General features: G+C 32.9%; 1 protein-coding gene across 5 annotated transcripts; it reads left to right on the forward strand.

The window, feature by feature from the left end:
* The first annotated feature begins 3,987 nt into the window (after window positions 1–3,987).
* Window positions 3,988–22,431, forward strand: LOC111917005 (disease resistance protein RPV1). 5 transcript variants are annotated; one of them, XM_023912651.3, is made up of 9 exons: window positions 3,988–4,630; window positions 4,795–5,935; window positions 6,039–6,095; window positions 6,193–6,414; window positions 6,819–7,574; window positions 9,115–9,697; window positions 9,916–10,013; window positions 21,454–21,550; window positions 21,972–22,431. In XM_023912651.3, exons 1-8 carry the CDS (start codon window positions 4,137–4,139, stop codon window positions 21,532–21,534), a joined length of 3,432 nt encoding a protein of 1,143 aa, XP_023768419.2. In that variant the 5' UTR covers window positions 3,988–4,136; the 3' UTR covers window positions 21,535–21,550; window positions 21,972–22,431. The 5 variants fall into 5 exon arrangements, with proteins under 5 accessions (XP_023768419.2, XP_023768420.2, XP_042754467.2 ...); XM_023912652.3 differs by having other exon boundaries at window positions 21,975–22,431; XM_042898533.2 differs by having other exon boundaries at window positions 22,013–22,431.
* Window positions 22,432–22,938: the final 507 nt, after the last annotated feature.

Below are 22,938 nucleotides of genomic sequence, written 5' to 3' on the forward strand. Positions count from 1 at the left end.
ATCTCTAGCAATTAGATTTTCCCCATCACCCCATCATTCACGTTTTGAATTTGAAAGCCAAATACGTTCCTCTTCATTCTTCTACCCTCGCTCATTCACTCTGAAGCTCTTCGTCTTCATCCAATTGAATCCGTTAATCCCACATTTAGTGGAGACTCATTCAAATTGGAAGAGTTGTCGTTCTCTATTTCTCCTCTCATGTTCTCACATCACCACCGCCTAACTACTCAGAACCCTTGAAACCATCTCCTGAATCATCCAACATCTGAACTCAGGGAACATATCTCTCTCTCTCTCTCTCTCTCTCTCATAAAAACCCTAAGCGACTACCGTCCGTTGGAAATAATGACACAGTCTGCTGAAAACGAAGACACCCACCCATCAGGTTCTATAACTCATTATATGTCTTCTTCATCTGTTGCTAACCTTCTATTTGGATTTTTAGATCTGAGTAATATAGCTGCGGATGTTATTTTTATAATTGGCTCCATAGCTTTGATTGTGGATATGATTTTTATATCCAGGTTCAAAAGTTTAAATTTATTTTTTAGAGCTGGTTTTTTGTTTCTAGGTGGTTTGAATTTGATGTCCGTTTTTCATTTTGTTGCTTTAATATACAAATCGATGAACAAGTTGAGTATTTTAAGTTGAGCGTAGCATATGATCTGGAGGAAGAATCTTCGATGTGATGGTGGATTTTTCATTTTGTTTCTTCAAAAAAAAATTCACTTTCCAAAAGAGTCTTCATGTTTTGGCAACTATTGGAACTCTCTCTCTCTCTCTCTCTCTCTCTCTCTCTCTCTCTGTGTGTATGTGTACAGATAACCCCCTGTCACTGTGTTCTTAGTCTCTTAATGGTATATGTTCATAGGGAATTCGACTGGTGGAGCTATGGTTTTATAGGTAAAGCTGTGTGGAAGTGATGTTTGGTTTTATGAAGGGTAAATTTGTCATTTTCTGTTGGCTATCCTTACATTGCAAACTGTTGAAGGTAATTATACTACATTAATTATAATGTTTTACTTACCATTTATCCTTGGATTTCAATCTGTTTGTTGAAGGATGAACATTGCCTCCCATGGTACACAAGCTACTGTATGGTAACACAACCCACAATATATGTGAAAGCAATTTCAGTAAACAACTAACCAATTCAGGCCATATGTCAAAGAATTGAATGTTGATCTACTAAAGCTTGTTTCAATTTTCATATTCACTTATTCATATTTGTCCATGAAGTAGATATTGTAGAAAATTTTGATCATGTAGTCTACAGAAAAATTTGATAAAGTTGCTCTAATGTTAACTTGGTAAGGTACTCTTCTATGTTTATTTTTTTATTGCTTATGAACATAAGGTACATTTTTTTTAGAACATTCGATTGTAACACGTGTTTTCTTTTCTTTTCTATTTACTAAATCTGATTTAAAATGTCAATTATGGAAATTGGAAAATAGATTTGATTCTATGGAAGAAAAAACCATACTCATTCTGCATTCCTTCTTAGAAGAGTTTAAGCTCAATAGATCTCGCACCCTCAGAAAGTCCAACCAGCATGGTTGAAGGTCAAATGAACCTGAACACACTATTTTATGATCGTTGAATTGATCACATTACAATTTCGAAGTTTAAAAGAAAACTGGGTAGTAAGGTTAACTGAATTATGCTTTGCAATTTGCAAATTAATAGAAAAAGGACCAAAGAAGGGTTTCCTAAAATATCAAATATTTGTAAGTTAGGTAACAACCCATTAAAAAATCTATTTTATTAAAAAATCATTTTATTAATACTTTTAAATATTGCTATAGGAAAGCGTGTGATTCATTCTGATATCACGAAGAAAAAATTGTTGAAAACAGAAAACAAGACGTTAATGTTGTGATAGATACAAATGAAACACATGACAAGACCAATCATTCTGAAAATCAAGCAGGTGAGCATAGTATAAATTATAAAAGTATGATTCTATTATCAATTCTTATAATGATGTCACTTGTTGGACAAGTATTATTGTGAGACCTTATTTACTTCATTTCATGTTATTTCTATTAGCCTCTTTAATGTTGGTGCTTTTAGTATATGATGATTCAAAGATGTCATGTTAGTTTATATTTGTTCTCTATTTTGTAAACCACTTTTGTATTATGGTATTTCTCCAGCTTCATGTTGGTCCGCTTTTCTTTTAATAAATTTTGTTGTAAAAAAAAGGTGTGTTAATTATCTGATGTACAACAATTAAAATGCCACTAAATCACTAATATTGTATTGCCCATGCTAAACAACGCAATATATAAATGCATCCAAGATAAAAATACAACCCATAAATGACTTACGTCCCAAACCTTTTGCATAATCCAAAATTGATACCACTTTCTTCAAACTTGCTTCAATCGTCATTTCACAAACGCCAATCAAGCTAATATAATATCCAATTTCTAATGTGTATTTTCTCACTACCTTCCCACCGATAAAAGAAACATTTTGTACAGCACCCAAAAGCACATTTAATTAATACAAAATTATTCATAGCTTTCAAATACCATTTTCTTTCCTTCCAATACCGATAATTAATTTTTATACGCTTTGTACAACTCAAACTTCTCATCTTTATTTGTAAGAAAAGGTTACATCCAAACTTCTTTTTGTGCCAAACCACCTTCGAAAACCACACTAGCCCCCCTGTATTTTCGAATTTTAGCTCTCAATTTTCATTTTTCCGTTTTGCCACTTCTTACACAACCTCTAAATTTGGAATACAATTCCTGCATAACTAGCCCTTCATTTTTATTTACTTTTATTATATATTTAACCCCAAATACCTTCGGTCGGGCTTAAATATTCTGCTGATTTAGGATCGAGCGTTGACAAACCGATAAAGGGAATGAGTGGAATGGTTAAATGAGCCAATCTCATAATGATAAACACTTTATAGTATTGTTACATAAATTACATGCAAAATAATAGTTGACTTTTCAAAAAAAATGATCAAGGAATAAATTTGGGGAATAATATGATATGCTATAGAAGAACGAAATGTAAAAAAGAAATTATTTGAAGAAATAAAATTAGTTAATGCTTGGAAAATATTTTCCGAAATAAAACATATTTCCACCTGTTCTTAAAAACCCTAAAAACATTATAATGACGTTGCAATTCGGGATAACGAACTACATACCAAAACAATGTGTCTGACCATTGTGGGATGCAATAGAATTTCGATACATTGCATGTTCTTTGGAAGATGACATGTTTCCGTATAGAAACTACTCGTTTAAACGAATATAATCCTAAAAATAAACTATTTGACGAAAAGAAAAAATTCGTTGCTGCAAAACCGACTGATAACAATATGTATCTGTTTTGTGTTCCATAAAGTATAATATCTTTCCCTGAATAGAACTAATTGCCGAATGAAAGTAATCGTCTCTGTTGCTTCGCACGGGAAGTCAAGTAAAATGTTCGACTGGAAAGGGCATAAAAGAAGATGCAATACCCTTTACTTACACAACTTCCATGTATATTGTAATGTTTAACATTTATTTCAAAGAGAGTTTGGTACCATTTACAAATAGATCACTCAAAACAACATGTCGAAAGTAAACTAATCGTCATCTTAATACTACTTGTTGAAAGAAACTATTTATCGCGGATGCATTGCCCGAATACACTAGTAGATAGAAACCATATTGGCCTTCCCTATAAACTATAAGCCTTGAAAGTGGAAATGAAAATTCATAAACAAATGTCTCAATTCAGTAATAGCATACCCTCATAATTAATTTCCGAAACAAGATATTCATCGCCCGCTGCTTTGCGCGGGTAACGACTAGTATATATATATATATATATATATATATATATATATATATATATATATATATATATATATATATATATATATAAACGACGAGACACTACAGTTGACCAGTTGCTGGGTGGGGGGATTGGAATGAGGCATGTCGACATATATAAACGACGAGACACTTTAGTTGACCAGTTGCTGGGTGGGGATTGGAATGACGCATGTCGGCATGGAAAAAATGAGATGTGAGATAGTCTTGGTAGGAGATATTAACTTTGATGTCTCTGCCTCCACATCTCCATTCTTTTGAGTTTTGACAACCTCTCATCTGCTCATGTCAATGGTGTCTGCAACATCCTCTGGTCCTCTGCTAAATAATACCAGCTTCTATGATGTTTTTATGAGCTTTAGAGGCCAAGATACTCGCAACTCTTTTACCGATCATCTCCATGCAACTTTAGAGCGAACAGGAATTCGCACCTTCAGAGATAATGATGAAATCAACAGAGGTCAAGAACTCGAACCGGAAATCGAGAGAGCAATCAAAGAATCCAAGGGTTCAGTGGTTGTACTGTCAGAGAACTACGCGGATTCCAGATGGTGCCTTGATGAGCTTGTTTTAATCCTTGAACAAAGGCGACGCTTCAATCATTTTGTTTTACCCGTTTTTTACCATGTGGAACCCTCAGATGTCAGAAACCAAAGACATAATTTCGCGATTGAAGTAGACGACGGAGTAGAAGGGTCAAAATGGACAGAGTATAATGTAAATCGATGGAAGGCAGCCCTTACAGAGGTTGCTGATTTGACCGGTGTTGTTGTTTCCGGGTATGATTTCTTTATTCATGCTTATAGTTTAAACTTCTTTTTTTTCTTATTAACACAACTGATCAAATGTGTTTCAAAACTAGATTTTTCTTTTGCCAATATTGCTTTGATGTGTGCTAAGAGCAGAAGCAGACGTGCTCATTTTCATTCTTCTTTTGTTCCAGGCCTGAAACAGAGTCTATCACCAAAATTGTTGATGCAATCGACTCTGAACTAGATTTGAAACTAGTTAGTACTCCAGCACATCTAATTGGAATAGAAACTCGAGTTACAGGCATCGATTCCTGGTTGAAAAATGAGCAATCTGGTGATAATTTTCTAGCGATTTGTGGCATGGGAGGCTGTGGGAAGACGACACTAGCTCAATTCATTTATAACTCACACAAGCCAAAATTTGAAAGCAGCAGTTTTCTTGAAGATATTGGAAAGCACTACGAACAGCCTCATGGTTTGCTTGGGCTACAGAAACAGCTTCTCACAAACGTTTTAGGGGGAAAGAATCAAAGAATATCAGGCGTGTCTGAGGGTACACGTAAGGTTGAGGAGGCCTTACAAGCAAAAAAGGTGCTTATTGTTCTTGATGACATTAATGATCATGACGTGTTAAATGTTTTACTTGGAACAAGTACGTTACATACACAAAGCAAGATCATAATAACAACTAGGCGTCTAGATATGCATGCATCGTTTTGGCCCATATCCAGGGGATGCCTGTTGTACAGACTCGAATTGATGAATAATCATGAAGCATTAGAGCTTTTAAGTTGTCATGCCTTCGGATCCAAAGTTCCTATGGAAGGTTTCAAGGAGCTCGCTATACAGTTAGCCCAATATTGTGGTGGAAACCCACTGGCTCTTAAAGTACTGGGTTCGTCTCTATTTGTTAACCCTGAAGACCCATGTGAAAGAAGTAGCTTAATAGAGATTTGGAGAAGTAGATTGAATTCACTGAATTCATTGAAAGGAGATCTTGACTTTAAAATCCACAGTATACTACAAAAGAGCTTCGACTCCTTGCCGAGTTCTAGTAACAAAGAGTTGTTTCTGCATATTGCTATTTTCTTTGTTGGTGAATATGAGGATTATGTGGTAAAGATATTGGAGCATGACTGGCATGCAAAATCTGGGATCAGGACCCTGGTTAACAGATGCCTTCTTACTGTCTCATCAAGTAAGAAATTAATGATGCATCAACTGGTTCAAGAGATGGGAAGAAAAATAGTCCTTGAAGAGTCTAAAGATCCTGCAAAACGTAGTAGAGTGTGGCAATATTATGAATCGTATCGTATGTTGGAAAAAGGAGAGGTATAGTATATATATTTGTGTATATCGTTAAACTTAATTAACTCACCCTCTCACAACCTCGTATGTTAACCAGTCTTCTCTCTTTTCATATCTTTCTCGTTAGGGATCAGAAACAATTGAAGGTCTGGCACTTGACGGGGCTACATTTCCAAACCAAATTGTAAAATAATTCAAAAAATTATCTTTAATTTTCAAAGCATTTGATGTCAGATATGATGTATACTAATTAATCCTTCCACTTGATGCTAATTTTGCAGCCAACAACCTCTAAAACAGATTCATTTGCAAAGATGGATAACCTAAAATTGCTCCAGCTCAAATATGTGAAACTCACGGGGTCCTACAAGAATTTTCCAGATTTAAGATGGTTGTGCTGGCATGGATGTTATTTTACCAAAATACCCTCGGGCTTATTGATGAGCAGCTTGGTGGCTATAGATATGAGTTATGGAAACTTGATAACGTTTGAACCTCCCATGGTAGGAATTCAATGTTGCTATTAACTTTACATCCTCTCATTTTTCGACACTTTCTATGTGAATGTTGACCCTACTCCCCTAGTGTCCTTTAACCTATTTATGTTTTGCTTACATTGTTTACCTTCAAACTCATGCGGCATGCCCCCTTTTTAATTGAAGCTTCATCACTCTTTCCCCCTTATATATATATATATATATATATATATATATATATATATATATATATATATAAATATATATATATATATATATATATATATATATATATATATATATATATATATATATATATATATATATATATATATATATATATATTAGGTCCTGCTTTAAGATTTATTACCTGTATATTGGTTCTTATGTGAATGTACAATGATAAATTAAGCTTTTTATTCTTGGAATAGGTTCTTAATTCGTTGAAGATTCTGAATCTCAAAGAGTCTTGCAAACTTGTCAGTATCGACAAACTTTCACGGCTTCCCAATCTTGAGACTTTGATTCTCTGGAACTGTAGCAGTCTGACTCACGTTTGTGAAACCATTGGAGGCCTTGAGAGTCTTGTTCTATTGGACTTTACTGGGTGTAAGAATCTATGGAAGGTTTCATCGAACAGGAATAACATAAATCTACTTAAAAGGCTAAAAACTTTATGTATTGGTGGAGGAATTCAAAAACAGTCCTCGTTTTCCTTACCAGACTCGTTAAAGTTTTTGTTTCTCAACAACTGCCACCTTGGGAACAACAATGATGTTCCATTGGTTTTTAGTGGCCAGCCATTATTTTACATGAATTTAGGCAATAATATGTTTAAAAAACTTCCCAGTTACATTAATCTTAAAACGCTCCGGGTACTCGAATTGACTTTTTGTCCAAATATTAAATCCCTCCTATGTCTCCCAAGTACCCTAGAAGAGTTGTATACATATTGGTGCTTTTCACTGAAGAAGATAACATTCGAATCACATCGCTTCAGATTGAGGAAATTTATGTATCAAAGTTGTAGCGGATTGTTTGAAGTTGAAGGCCTTTTCAAATTGGTGTCGATAGCACAACTTGATGAAGCAGAATTAGGACATATGAAATGGATTAAAACTTATAAAGCTTGTCGAGTGGACCTCGTCGGTGATGAGATCAGTAGAGATATAATTTGGCATACCCCGGTATCTCTCTCTCTCTCTCTCTCTCTCTCTATATATATATATATATATATATATATATATATATATATATATATATATATATATATATATATATATATATATATATATATATATGGAAAAGTGAATATATCCTTAAGGGTATATAAACTTAGGTATTCAAACTCACAATAATTAGTAGTTTTGTTAGATATATTTATTATAATGTTCTTAAACTTCAACCCCTAACTTGATTTATATTGAAGATTTTTGAAATTTCACTATTATCTTCCTCGTATATTATATCTTTTTGTCGAATACCTACTAGGCTATATATATTATAGTTTAAAATGAAAAGTATGTAAGAGGAAGATAAATGTAAAATTTATAAAAATCTTAAAACTAATCAAGTTATAAGTTGAATTATAAGAACAATTAGACAATTACAATTTAAATATATAATACAAAACGATGTAATATAGTTAGTTTGGGTACCTAAGCTTATATACCCTTAAGGATATATTCACTTTTCCCATATATATATATATATATATATATATATATATATATATATATATATATATATATATATACATATATATATAGGTTTAGGTTCATTTTAGATCATTGTAATTTTATAAGACTGTGATACCAAATCTAAAAATAATTTTAAAATGCAAAATAAATGGAAAAATCCAAAAATTCTTTTTTTAAATATTATTTTCGGAACTTGAATTAACTAAAAAAAATTTTAAAAAAAATCCCATTTTTTTTTTGAAAAATACATGAAGTATTCTAATAGAATATTACACTGTACATATTCTAAAAAATAATTTTGAAAATGCAAAATAAATGGAAAAATCCAAAAATTCTTTTTTTAAATATTATTTTCGGAACTTGAATTAACTAAAAAAAATAAAAAAAAAATCCCGTTTTTTGAAAAATAAGTGAAATATTCTAATAGAATATTACACTGTACATATTCTGAAAAATAATTTTAAAATGCAAAATAAATGAAAAAGTCCAAAAATTCTTTTTTTTAAATATTATTTTCGGAACTTGAATTAACTAAAAATAAATAAAAAAAATCCCGTTTTTTTTAAAATACGTGAAATATTTAATAGAATATTACTAGAATATGTAAAAAAAAATGTATTTTTTTGGTATTTTTTTTTTTTTTTGGAAAAAGTATATTTCGAAAATAATATTGAAAAAAAATTCGAAAAATTTCAATTATTTTGCATTTTAAAAATGTTTTTGTTTTATATATTAAATGAGTGGCTATGATTACGTCTCACGGTTACACAAAATTAGGCCGTCTCACATGAACCTAACCATATATATATATATATATATATATATATATATATATATATATATATATATATATATATATATATATATATATATATATATATATATATATATATAGACACACGCATATATACATGACGCATGCATACATTCACGCACACACACAAATACATACATATATAAGCACACAAGGACACATCAAATATATTTTTGATGAATAAGTGGATAATTCTGCAATTTGTGTGCCTAGGTGTGTTTGTTCGAATATGGTATTGTGAGCACATTTCTACCACACATACAGGATCAAAGCATAAGAATGTCCGATAATTATATGTCATCATCTCCGTTCTTATCCTTTCATGTGCCTTGTTGTCCTAAGAATCGAAGAATCCAAGGATTAAATGTAACCTCCTTATATAGACCATCAGGTGATGATGAAGATACATGGGTTTTGTTCACCAAAATCAGTAATACAACCAAGGGCCTTACTTGGATGTACAACCCTGTGGTCTCTTGCAAACCTGGATTCGGTGAAGATGCTGTGTGGTTAAGCTATTGGCCAATTGGAAACATGTTAGACACTGGTGATGAAATTAGTGTGTCCGTTATTGTGGGGAATGGATTAATAGTAAGCGGGTGTAGTGCCAGCCTTGTGTACATGGATGGTGAAGTAGAGTTAGAAAAAGGAAAAAATTACACGAAAGTGGAAGAAGTTATTGGAGGAGATTTATCTGAATTTGAGTTGACTACAGGAAAGTACTATCTCTGCCGCCGTGATTTCTTCAAGTCAACAATCCCTGATTGGTTAAAGATGTTAGTTGGTGATGCCACAGGTAAGTTCCTCTTTGAGTTGATGCTTTTAGTTGAGATTAAGCTGCAAATGCTAACACATCTTTATATCATACTCTGTCATATATATATATATATATATATATATATATATATATATATATATATATATATATATATATATATATATATATATATATATATATATATATATATATATATATATATATATATATATATATATATATATATATATATATAGGGTTAAAAGGATGGAGAAAATATCGTCAGACACAGCACTTAGACGTGTCATTTATGAAGCTGGAAACGTTTAGACCCTACGATTTTCCCAATATGAAAGTAAGTATATTCTTTACTCGTTCTTTTTGGCATAAATTACCTTTCTTTTGGGTACGTTTATCATCTCCTTCCACAATTCATTTGTAATTTTGAACCTCTCTATCACATTTAGTTTTATATAAGAACTCAAGAATGTAACTTCAATCCACAATCAAACTAATATATGCATTTGAATTCAACCAAAAAAACTAAATCCAAAATTTGAAGTGATAAACTATGGGTTTTCTACGTAGTCTGCATTGAAAGTTGTTGGATATATTTGGGACATGATTTAGGCCACCAGTTATTACCCATTATCAGTTATAATTCCCTAAACCACAAAAGCCTAGAGCGTTGCTGTTGCTTCGTTACTTCCATAGCAATTATAGGTCTTCTTTCGGTTTGTGAATTATGATTAGGCATTAGTGTAAAAAACTTCCACCAACGAGGGATGAAGGCCAAAGTGCTTACATGAAAGGAAGGATGTATTTGGTAGCCAACTTCTTATTGGTCCTTATTTCCTTAGATGATTGTGTTGAACATTTCCCATGAGGAGCAAATTTAGGAAAGTTTCCTTTCCTTAGTTTTTAAGTTCATTCCGTACATGCTTTTAGAGTTCAATTAGGATTCTAATTATGTAAAGATGCATTACCATATGTTATCCAAGAGCAATTATGCAGCATGGGCCATAAAGGTGAAGGTCTTTATGAAGGCTCAAGAATTGTGTGAAGAAAGACAAGAAGGCTCTAGCCGCCATCTATCAAGGAATCCCGAAAGACTTGTAGTCAATTGTGAAGAAGAGAACGACAATGGAAGCATGGGAAATGTTGATGGTGATGTACATGGGTGCAGGGTAAGGACTATAAAGGTCCAAACCCTAAGGGCAGATAAAGGCAAAATGTGATATCCTACATACAAAGGAATCGGAGACTATAGATGATTTTGCCATGAAGGTTAATAACCATGGACGAATAATATGTTGTGAAAAAGTTACTTGATTTTGTATCAGGTAAGTTCTTGCAAATTGCTTTAACAATCCAACAATTTGTAGATCTTGATACGATGATTGCAGAGAAGGTTATTAGGAGATTAAAGCTCATGAAGAAAGGGTGTGGTAGATGAGAAAAAGCAGTTTTACTGATAGTAATAGCAAGATAATAGCGACAAACTACCTATATTCTATGTAGCGATAGCGATGATATAGCAACGGCTATTTCATTTTTAGCGAATTTCTATTGAAAATTAATATTACTTTTTTCTTCACCGAATTAGCAATTATAACTAATAAATAAGATAAAAGCCAAGACTATTAGTTCAAGTAAGTTTTAAAACACACGTATTACCAAAAATAAATAAATAAATAAATAAATAAATAAAAACAAGTGTTAATTTAAGATAGTGGATGCTCTCTTTGACTTAGTCAACTAAAAACCCTAAAAAGGGTCTACTTATACCAGATTTAATATATATATATATATATATATATATATATATATATATATATATATATATATATATATTAAAAAGGTCGCTATGTTGTTATTCAGTTGTTATGAACCCTATAGTAACACTACATTGCCTCACCTCGCTATTCGCTATAGCGATCACTGTGGTCGCTATTGAAAACACTGAAAAAAAAGTTGTTATTAACTCATCAAGGGTGGCTCAAAAGGTCAAAGAAGAATGGGCGAGAAACGCAAGGTAACACTTGTTCCGAAGGGAACAACTCTTATGGTCGTGGAAGAAGCGACAATAGTTCTAACAGGGTGGTTGTCGTGGTACTGGTTCCATCAACACCAGGAACGTGGTCAAGGTTCATCATCAAATCAAAACAAAAGCAAGGTCTAATGTTACAATTGTCAAGGTTTTGGTCATTATGTCGCTGAATGTAAAAACCCACAATGTGAGAGAAACCAAGAAGCAAATTTGGCTCGGGGCCAAAAAACACTGATCAACCAACCTTGTTGCTAGCAACAAGCAACACTTGTGACATTCATGGAGAAGTTTACTTGAGCGAGAAAAACGTAACGCCAAAACTAAGAACTACATGTGATGAAACAACTCGAAAATATGGTACTTGGATAATGGCGCTGGTAATCACATGATAATGAGAAGTTTCTCAAACTTGATTGAACGTGAATTTTGGTAATGGCTCAAAAGTTCGTATAGAAGGAAAAGGGTCGAGTTATCTGGTGCAAAAATAGGGGAAAACACATGCTATAGGAGGTATACTACATACCTAGTTTATATAATAATATCATAAGTTTGGGACAACTTGTTGAATATGATGATAAAATTGTCATACATTGTTCATTTCTTTGGGTTCACGACAAGAATGGAAGACTTTTAATGAAGGTAAATTGCTCCTCAAATCTCCTTTATTAAATATTGTTGAATGAAGATGTTTCACGATGTTTGATCGGAAAAGCTAAACAACCGCCATGGCTATGGTATGCTCGGCTAGGCCATGTAAAATTTCCATCCCTAAAACACATGTCAAAGAAAGAATTAATACTCGATTACCCAACATCGAACAACCCATAGATGTCTGTATATGTTTTCTGGTTGGTAAGCAAGCAACTAAATCCTATCATTTACAAGCAAGTTTTAAAGTGACAACCAGATTAGAACTTGTGTGTTAGAACTCGTGCATGATTATTTACGTGGACCGATTTCACCTCCCACACCTTCACGGCTTTAGGTAATATTTATGAGGAAACTAATGATCTACTATTCAATGAGTTGATCGTTATGAAAAGTAATGACAAACCCAAACAAAGATTGCATAAAAGCAATGGAAGAAGAATTTGATGTGATTGATAGAAACCAAGCCTGGAACTTGTCAGGCTACCTCCAAATCGAAAGCTAACTATACTAAGATGAGTTTATAAGCTGAAAAAAATTAAGTGGGTAAAATGCTAAAGTAAAAAAACAAGACTTGTTGCGAAGGGGTATGTAAAAAAAAACCTGATATATAATTTGAGGAATGCACATGTTGCTTGCATACAATTAAAATTACTCGCTCTCTCTCTCTTAGAAGAATGGTTGGTCGGTACATCATCTTGATGTAAAGTCAACGTTTTTGAATGGTGTGCTGGAAGAAGAAGTGTATGTAACACGACCGAAGGAATATGTAAAGCAATATATGTTATGACAGAAGTATACACTCAACAAAATAATAGAAATACTACAAATGAAATTCAATTGAATGTAATATGCAAGAATAAGTTTATAGAAAACATACTTGATAACACAAAAAATACAATCACAAATTTGTATAGATTGAGGTCTGTTTTTGCAGTGTCCTAAGATAGAAATTTCCCTAGTAGGGATCTATCTAGAGGATACAACAATAAAGAAAGAAAGAATCTTGATTCTGGCGAAATCCTCTATGTTCCCATTATGAATGAAGAATAAGAATTTAAGAAGAATGTGATTTCTTCAACTCTTGAAATCTGTGTTTGGTGATCCATATATATATATATATATATATATATATATATATATATATATATATATATATATATATATATATATATATATATATATATATATATATATATATATATATATATATATATATATATATATATATATATATATATATATATATATATATATATGTTGTCATTAGCAGTTAAAAACTGCATTTCCCTCCAAAAACTACTAAATCGAAATTAACTGTCATAACAGTTAAATTTAATTTATTAGATTTAATATTAATTAAAAAGTAAAAATCATAATTAATATGTATATGTATATATATATATATATATATATATATATATATATATATATATATATATATATAACAAATCAACAAAATAATCCAGCTAAGGTGTGTACAAGCTGTCCAAGGCACACACTTATAGCATTCCTCAAGCTCTTAGAGCTTGGAATTTTTTAGATGCCCTCAAGAGTATGTGAGTTTTGATAATTAGGATCTACGTGGATGATCTCATTGTAATAGGTGATTACAAGGTTGAATCAAGTATTTTTAAGAAACAAATGAGTAAAAAGTTTGAGATAAGTGATCTTGGTCTTTTGTCATTCTACTTGGATATTGAAGTAAGACAATGAGGAGATGGTATTAGCTTGAAGCAAAGTGCTTACTAAAAAATTTTACTAAAGAAAGCAGGCACGACTGATCTGATGGAACCAATGATTGAGCTTACCAAAGATGAGAAAGGAACACCAGTTGACCCTACCAAGTTTAGAAGCATTGTTGTTGGATTGAGATATTTAACTCGACCTGACATCGCATATGTTGTTGGGGTAGTGAGTTGATTCATGGAAAGACCAACAGGAATTAAAGCGAATTTTAAGGTATGTAAAAGGCACCATTGATTTTGGCCTAGAGAAGTCAAGAAAGTTCGAAGCTTCAACCTACTTGGATAGTGATCTTGCTAGAGATTTAGTTGATAAGAGAAGTATAGGAGGAATGGTGTTTTATGTGAATGATAATTTGGTGACTTGGTCATCACAAAAGCAAAGATGTGTTGCACTCTTTCCTTGTGAAACTGAGTGAATAGTAGCCACATGTCAAGCAATATGGATTCGTCGATTGGATGAAGATTTAATAGGAAAGAGTGTCAAACTTGTTACTCTTTACCTAGATAACAAGCCATTTATAGAATTTTTTAAGAACCCGGTGTTTCATGGAAAGTAAGCATATAGAGTTCAATTAGGATTCTAATTATTTTTAAGTTGAATTAAGTATGTTCTTTTTCCTATTAATAGAAAGGCCTTTTGCACCAAGTAATCTCCTATCGTTATCTTTCCTTTATTCATCTGAGGTTTGTTAATTTTGAGAGAATGAAAAAGTTTTGTTTGAAATTGATTTAGAAACTTGTATTCAATAATGATGATGAATACATACATGTACAGAAAGAGAAGAACAAACGAACTAACTAACTCATAATATAAGAAGGACGAAAATACCCTTCTATCTAGGGATGAGCATGGGACGGAACCGGTACCGACCCGTCCCGTTCACGATTTCCCGAATACCGAATTTGATCGAAATTTAATTCTAAATACCGAACCGAATTAACATCACCGGTACCGGGAATGGTACCGGTACCAGCGGTACCGATTCCCAAATTTCATGTATTTGGAGTACCAAGTATCGTCCCGTATTTTTAAATTCGGTATGGTTCGGTACCAGTTTCGGTACGGTACTGGTATGGGATCAGGATTTGGGACAAACTGCTCATCCCTACTTCTATCTAACTACCATCTAAAACTATCTGTAACAATTATCTAATAGTAAAAACTAACACCCCCTTCAAGCTGGAGGGTAGGGAACTACATGCAGCTTGGAAATAGCTTCTTGATGCTTTGAAGATGGTAGATTCTTGGTAAAAGCATCAGCATGTTGTGAAGTGGTTGGAACATGGGATAAAGAGATGAGTCCTTCTTGAAGTTTTTGGCAAACAAAATGACAGTCGAGTTCGATATGTTTAGTCCTTTCATGAAAAAACAGGGTTTGTGGCAATGTATATGGCATCCATGTTATCAAACTTCAAGGGTATATGGGTGATGTTAGGCACTTGAAATTCATGTATAAGTCTAAACAACCATGCCAACTCAACACACACTCGCCTCATTGAACGATATTCTACCTTGGCTGAAAAAAGAGAGATTGTAACCTGATTTTGGACTTCCAAGAGATTGGACTTCCCCCACACACAATGAAATTACCACTTATCGACCTTCGTGTGATTGGGTATGCTCTCCAATCTGAATCACAATAAGCCTCAATGTTGAAATTTGAGGATTTATTAAAAAATAAACCTTGATTAATGGTGCCTTTGATGTATTTCAATACGTGTAAAGTAGAATCATAATGTTGTTGACAAAGAGTTTTGTTAAACTGACTCAAATGTTGTATAGTGAAGGTTATGTCTAGTCGAGTGTGAACTAAGAAATTTAATTTACCAATTAGTTGTTTGTACATTGTAGGATCATTGAGAGGATTGTCTATAAGCGGTAAGAACTTAAGAGTGTGAGGCAATGGACTGGAAACCGTAACAACATCTTCCATAGAATAGAGTGCAAATAACTCTTGAGCAAACTTGTGTTGATGAACAACTAATCCTTCGGCTACGTTGTTAAATTGAAGACGAAGAAAATAATTGACTTCCCCCAAGTCTTTAATATGAAATTGACTATCAAGAGTCATTTTTAATGAAAAAATTTCATCTTGATCATCACCTGTTAGTTGTTAGTAGAATATCATCCATGTACACTGTTAATATAACAACTTAAGTAGTAGTTTTCTTAATGAATAGAGGATAATCATTTAGAGAAGGAGTATATCCTTTTTGATGCAAAAAATGGGACAATTTTGCATACCATTGCCGTAAATCTTGCTTTAAACCATATAATGACTTCTTAAGTTTGCAAACAAGATGATTGGAAGTAGTAGAATAGCCTCGTAGTAATTTCATATAAACATATTCATGAAGATCACCATGTAGAAATGCATTATTGATGTCGATTTGTTGAATCTTCCAATCTTTTTTAACAACCAAAGAGACTAGACATCAAATGGTATTGAATTTGACTACTGAATAGAAGGTTTCATGGTAGTCAATACCTTCTTTTTTAGTGAAACCTTTGGCTACCAATTGTGATTTGTATCGATTAATAGACCCATCAATTTTATACTTAAGTTTGTATACCCATCGACATGATATTGGATTTTTTCCCTTTGGTAAGGAAACAATATCCCAAGTATGATTGGTTCGTAAAGCTTCAAGTTATTGTTGAATAGCAAGTTCCCTATAAGGACCCCCTTTAGCTTGATCATAAAAAGCAGGCTTAATTTCATGTTTAGAAACATTGAAAGCAAAAGTAGAAGTAGGATAGAGAACAAGAACTTGAGAATCAAGATTACACATGTTTGTAACAATATGACAACATATGTGTGAAGAATCAACAATATTGTTGCATATGTAATCTCGTAAATGCGCAAGTGGATTATGTGTTCTTGAAGATGTTCTTCTAGAAATGTTAGGAGGTTGAGTCTGAAAATAAGAAATAGTCTCAGTAGGAACAGAAATTGAAGATGGTGAAGGTGTAATAAGTGTATCACTGGAGTTTGTAGGAAGAAAAGAATGTGGGTTTTGTGACATAGTGTTGGATATAGCATGTAAGGGAAAATACTTTCAAAGAACTTAATATCCCTTGCGATATGAATGGCTTTAATGGTAATATTAAGAACCTTGAAGGCCTTCTTTCTAATGGGATAACCAATCAATACACAAGGATGAACTCTTGACATGAACTTATCACGACCTACTATAGAAGTAGTGATGAAACACAAACACCCATATGCATTTAACTATGCCAAATCTGGTTGATTTTGATAAAAAAAAAAGTTCAAAAGGAATTTTGAACTTAAGAGAAGCTGAAGGCATCCAATTAATGAGATGAATAGATGTCCATATGCATTCAGACAAATAAGAAAACCCAAGACTAGCTTAATATAGTAAAGCTCATGCAACTTCAAGTATATGTCGATGTTTTCGTTCGACAATTCCATTTTGTTGAGGGGTAAAAGGAGTAGATTTTTGATGTAAAAGTCCCATTTTGCTATAGAACTCTATGCCTTCATTACTACATCCAAGTTCATAAGAATTATCTGTACGAACAACTTTAATGGTTTTGTTGAACTGAGTTTGAACAAAAACAACAAATTGTTTGATAACTCCCATTGCATACCCTTTGTGTGTAATCATATGTACCCATGTGTGTTTACTATAATCATCAACTATAGTAACAAAGAATTTGAACCCATCATGAGATATATACTTGTACGGACCCCAAACATCCACATGAATGAGATCAAAAATAGCTTGAGATTGAGATAAGCTAGTTGGAAATGGCAATTTATGATGTTTAGCTTTAAAACGGATCATACATGAATCAACATCACCATCATGAGATTTATAACCAGGAATAGAAAGATGATTCAACTTGCTAATAGAATTGTGTCTCAATTGTTTGTGCCATAACAAAGTATTAGAAGGTTTTGTAACAACAGTTGGAGAATTACAAAAGAGATTGAATATAGAAAAACTGAAAGACAACGAATTACAAATGGTTCGATGATAAAAAAAAAACGTAAATATCATTGACCTTATTGACAAAGAGACTAAGAGAGAGTTTATTCCTTGACAAAAGGTCCTGCAATAGAAAATGTTGAACAGTGAATATGACAAAAGATTTGAGTTGACAGTTCAATTTGAAAATAGAAAAAAGATTGTATTTGAAATTGGGAACATACAAGACTCCTTAAAGAATTAAGGAATCACGTAATTTGACATTACCAGCAAAAGAGACACATACATTACCACCAATGAAATGAGGATGAAGTAATTTGAATAGAGAAAGAAACAATGTCTTATTGGAACACATATGATATGTTGCCCCGGTATCAACAATCCATGAATAGAATGGTTGTAAAAGAGATGATGATTTGTACACATTAGCAGCAAACTTTTTGAAAGAAAAAGTACCTTCAGATTCCATGGATAGATCCATAAGAGAAGTTTGAGCAGAAAAACTAAATGATGGTGAGTTTATATTGTTGTTTTGAAGAAGCATCATTAACTGTTGAAATTGTTCTTGTGAAATACCAGAATTGGAATCAACAATAGCATTCTGAACAGTAGATTTTGGTTCTTCACGCTTAGATTTGGTGAATTTGAAATTTGCAAGGAATCCATGTAGACGATAACATTGTGATTTGGTGTGACCGGGCTTTTCACAATGATTGCAAACCAACTATTTCTTGGACATAGAACTATTATCAACAGAAGCATTCATGGCAATTATGTCAGTATTAAGTGGGGTAGATACAACGTTGACGTTCTTTTTGAAGAATCAAGGAATGTGCCGTGGATACAAATGGAAGAGGTTTAGTCATGAGAATCTGACCATGTACTACTTTGTAAGAACCATCAAGGCCCATAAGAAGTTGAATGAGGCATTGTTCCTCAAAAAACTTGTGGATCTTAGATGCAGCTTCACAAGAACATGAAGGAATTGCTTGAACGAGACGCAATTCATCCCAAATTCGTGTTAATTTGGTGAAGTGGTGAAATCGTCTAAATCTTGAGAAGTTAAATATAGTTGTTGCTGAATTTGGTAAATCAATGCTCTATCTGGTTGTTCAAACCTTTGATTCAATTAAATCCAAATTTCTCGAGCAGTAGTCAAGAATAACACACTATTGGCAATATTTTTGGATAGGGAATTCAAAATCCAACTTATCACCATAGAATTGGCTCGAAACCAGAGAGAATACGAAGATGAGGTTATTGTTGGTTCAGAAATTGATCCATCAACAAAACCTAACTTGTTCTTGGCAGCTAACGATATGAGCATCGATTGTTTCCAAGATGCAAAAGCGACTTTATTAAAAGGATTTGTAATGAGAATAGAACTCAGGTTATTAGAGGGAGCAATGAAAAAAGGAATGGATAGATCAATGGCAGTAGATCCAGTAGAATCAATTAGATTAACCATGAAAAATATAGAATTGAAAACTAATCTGATACCATGTTGATTTTGAGAGAATGAAAAAGTTTTGTTTGAAATTGATTCAGAAAATGATGAGGAATACATACATATACAGAATGAGTAGAACAAACGAACTAACTAACTCATAATATAAGAAGGACGAAAATACCCTTCTATCTAACTACCATCTAAAACTGTCTAGAACAACTTTCCAACAGTAAAAACTAACAAGGTTGCTTTGTTTACAGATTGTCCATAATGCTACACACTGCAGTTTCATTTATACTGTAATTTTTGGTAGACTGTTTTGTCTGACGTAACAATCTCAATTTATATACAAACGTGCTAGAAAATTAAGGAAATCAAATCAAGAAACTTGAAATCATATGGACAACATACCTAACACCGAAACAAATATGTTAATCATGCCCAACTTGTTATGGCTTGGTGTCATTGAGTGGATTGACAGAGGGTTTGTAATCAACTTCAATGTGTTTGGTCCTCTCATGGGATATATATTTGATTCTTGGTTGTATAATGCTTGTCTGTTTGTCTTTTGCTTTTCCAAGAGACTAGATGGACATACGTCAATGAAAATTCAAAAGGGTTCTTGTAATATTATATATGAAGTCGATGTTTATTTTCTAAGAACTGTTACTAAAACCAACTATAAGAGCTAAGGCTCCATTTATCTCTCTCTAGAACCTACATAACAAGGTTTTTCAAAGGGAGTTTGTTTAGTACACATGGAAGAACAAAAAAACCATGTTAATGACCAAGTCAAATGAGACTAATTATTAAAATTCATTAATTCTCATTAATTATTTTCTTTATTCATTGATCCATTCCTAAGGATGACAAAAATCTCCATACCCAATGGGGAACCCGAAACTCGCACCCGTTTTGATTGGGGAATCCCCAAGTTGACCGGGGATGAGGATGGGGATGAGGAATCCTCGAATAAAAAAGTGGGGATGGGGATGGGGATACCCCTAATCCCCAATCCTGGACCCGCCCGCGGTATATATTAATATACAAAAATAATACAAAACATATATTTATAGTAAATTTTACAATACATAAAATTTGATCCAAGTAACCTAACTCATTAGTAATTACTTGGTTGAAATTAAATTTTTTCTTTTTCTTTTATCTAACTTAAACTCGTGTATAATTTTTTTTTCTATTTGGTTTATACGTTTTACCTGAAATATCACTCTGATAATTTTTTCTACGTGATTTTCATGTATATATTTAAATTTGGTAGAAAAATTGTTTATATTTTCTATGCAATCTAAAGATATTTTTATATTTTGGAAAATATCTTTAAACTTCTGTTAGAAAAGTTGAAATTTAGAGTTTTTCTTTACAAAAAAGTATTTATATTAAAAAAAAAATCCCCGATTCCCCGTTAGGGATCCTCAATCCCCAGTGAGGATCGAGATGAGGATTTATTTATATTCCCCAATGGGGATGGGGATGAGAATTGAAATGATAATTCTAAGATGGGGATGAGGATTGTGGTCCCCTATATTCTCCGCACCTGTTGCCATCGGTTCCTCGGTGTTTCTCCCTTTTCTATAACAAGCCTCCTTAGCTTGCACTTAAATCTTAGAGTTATCACCTCTTCCTATCGTTTTTTTTAAATGGCTGATGAATACTTCTATCTTAAAACAATTGCCAAAGACAATTTACCCCACAGGTGGCGTCCTTTTTAAGATATAACATATCAAACAACTAATTAGTAGTTACTCCATCTATAATCTCCCATAACATCAATAATCTCCCAAAATAAATCGGTGTACTCTAACATAGAACATAAGAGTTTTTAATACTTATTTTTTGTTCATTTAATTTTAACTTTTTGCTTTATTTAGTTTAAGTATATATACATGCATTCATTTAATATTGTTGTATTTTGATTTATAAGGTGATTCGAACGGCAGATATGAAATTTATGGATGAGTTTGGTTTGAAAAGGGCAGCATATCAAGAAATCTACGACGAATAATGCCAACGGAAGAAGAGTAAGAAAAAAAAACTTTATTTTTAATATTTGTCAAGATTTTTTATTTATGTGGGTTCAATTTTATATTATTATATGGGCAAATATTATATTAGCCCATCAAACTTTTCGTGTTTGTTTTAAAAGGTCCCCATTTTTTTTTTTTGCACATTAAAGAAATATACTTTCATTTTACCGTTTAATTACATCCCCTTACCGATTTTAAAAGGTTTATACCCTGTTTTCGTGACATGGACACCACCGTGGATTATTACTATTGAAATCTTGGTCCCTAAGAATTGCCAAGTCATTGCTAATGGTCCCCTTATAAATCGTCTTCCCCTAAATCTGTCTTCCCCACCAGTTTGTTACCCTAATTCGTAACATTCACATCATCGACTTCGCTTTTTTTTTTTTTTTTTTTTCCCCACGTATAAATCAAGAAGATGGCCTCAGAACAAAGCTTCTCCTATGGTGGTTTCAGAGCTTCGGATCTAGACTTACCAACTGATTACGAACTTCATGCCATGGAAACCCAATTGCAGATTGAGGAAATGCGAGATGAGATGCGTCAACAGCTTGGCGAGTTTAGGGAGGAGATACGCAACTTGAAAAAGAAAGTGACAATGATGGGGTGTTGTTGGAGTTGCAGTGATGTCGTTGATTGGGGTTCGTATTTGCGTCGAATGCAGTGGATGGGGATTTTGGTGGGTGTAGTTTAGTTCGTAGGTAGCACGATGGAGATTAGTCTCTTTTGGGTTATCAGGGTTGTCGAACGTTGTGTCTTTTTGTCTAATTTCGTTATCTGCTAGTATATATGTATGTATTAGGTTATGTGTTGTTTGTTTTGAACAATGGTGCCTATTGAGGCTGTATTGGTGTTTAGAACCCAATTTTTTTTTTTTGGGGGGGGGGGGGTGGGGAGGGGGGGTTTGTTAAGACAATAACCTCAGTTGTAATGGATGAATGAAATGAAATCTAGTTCCTATTTTAACCTTTGTTTTGCTTTGCATATGATGTTATGGTTTGTAATGAAATGTACCAAATGTGAAGGTCGTATGTTGCAGGACTTAAATTTCCCCTTGAAGTATGGTTTGTAATGAAATGTACCAAATGTGAAGTTCCCATTATAACCTTATGTGGAAGTACATTGTTCTAATTCAAGTCCATTGTTATGTGGAATTGCAAGTACAATTATAAAAAAAAGATTCATGTTATGTTTTAAACTAAAGAAACTAACATTCATGTTACAAACAGAAAACAAACATCCATACATTCATTAATATCATGTTACAAACAGAAAAACAAACATCCATACATCCATAACTAACATACTCCAAAAACATCTTTAATACAACTCCATTGGTTTGGTTGATGTATCACCTTCACCGTTTTTGTCTGCAACCTTTT

This window comes from Lactuca sativa, chromosome 9 (genome assembly GCF_002870075.4).
Source record: "Lactuca sativa cultivar Salinas chromosome 9, Lsat_Salinas_v11, whole genome shotgun sequence".
NCBI lineage: Eukaryota > Viridiplantae > Streptophyta > Magnoliopsida > Asterales > Asteraceae > Lactuca > Lactuca sativa.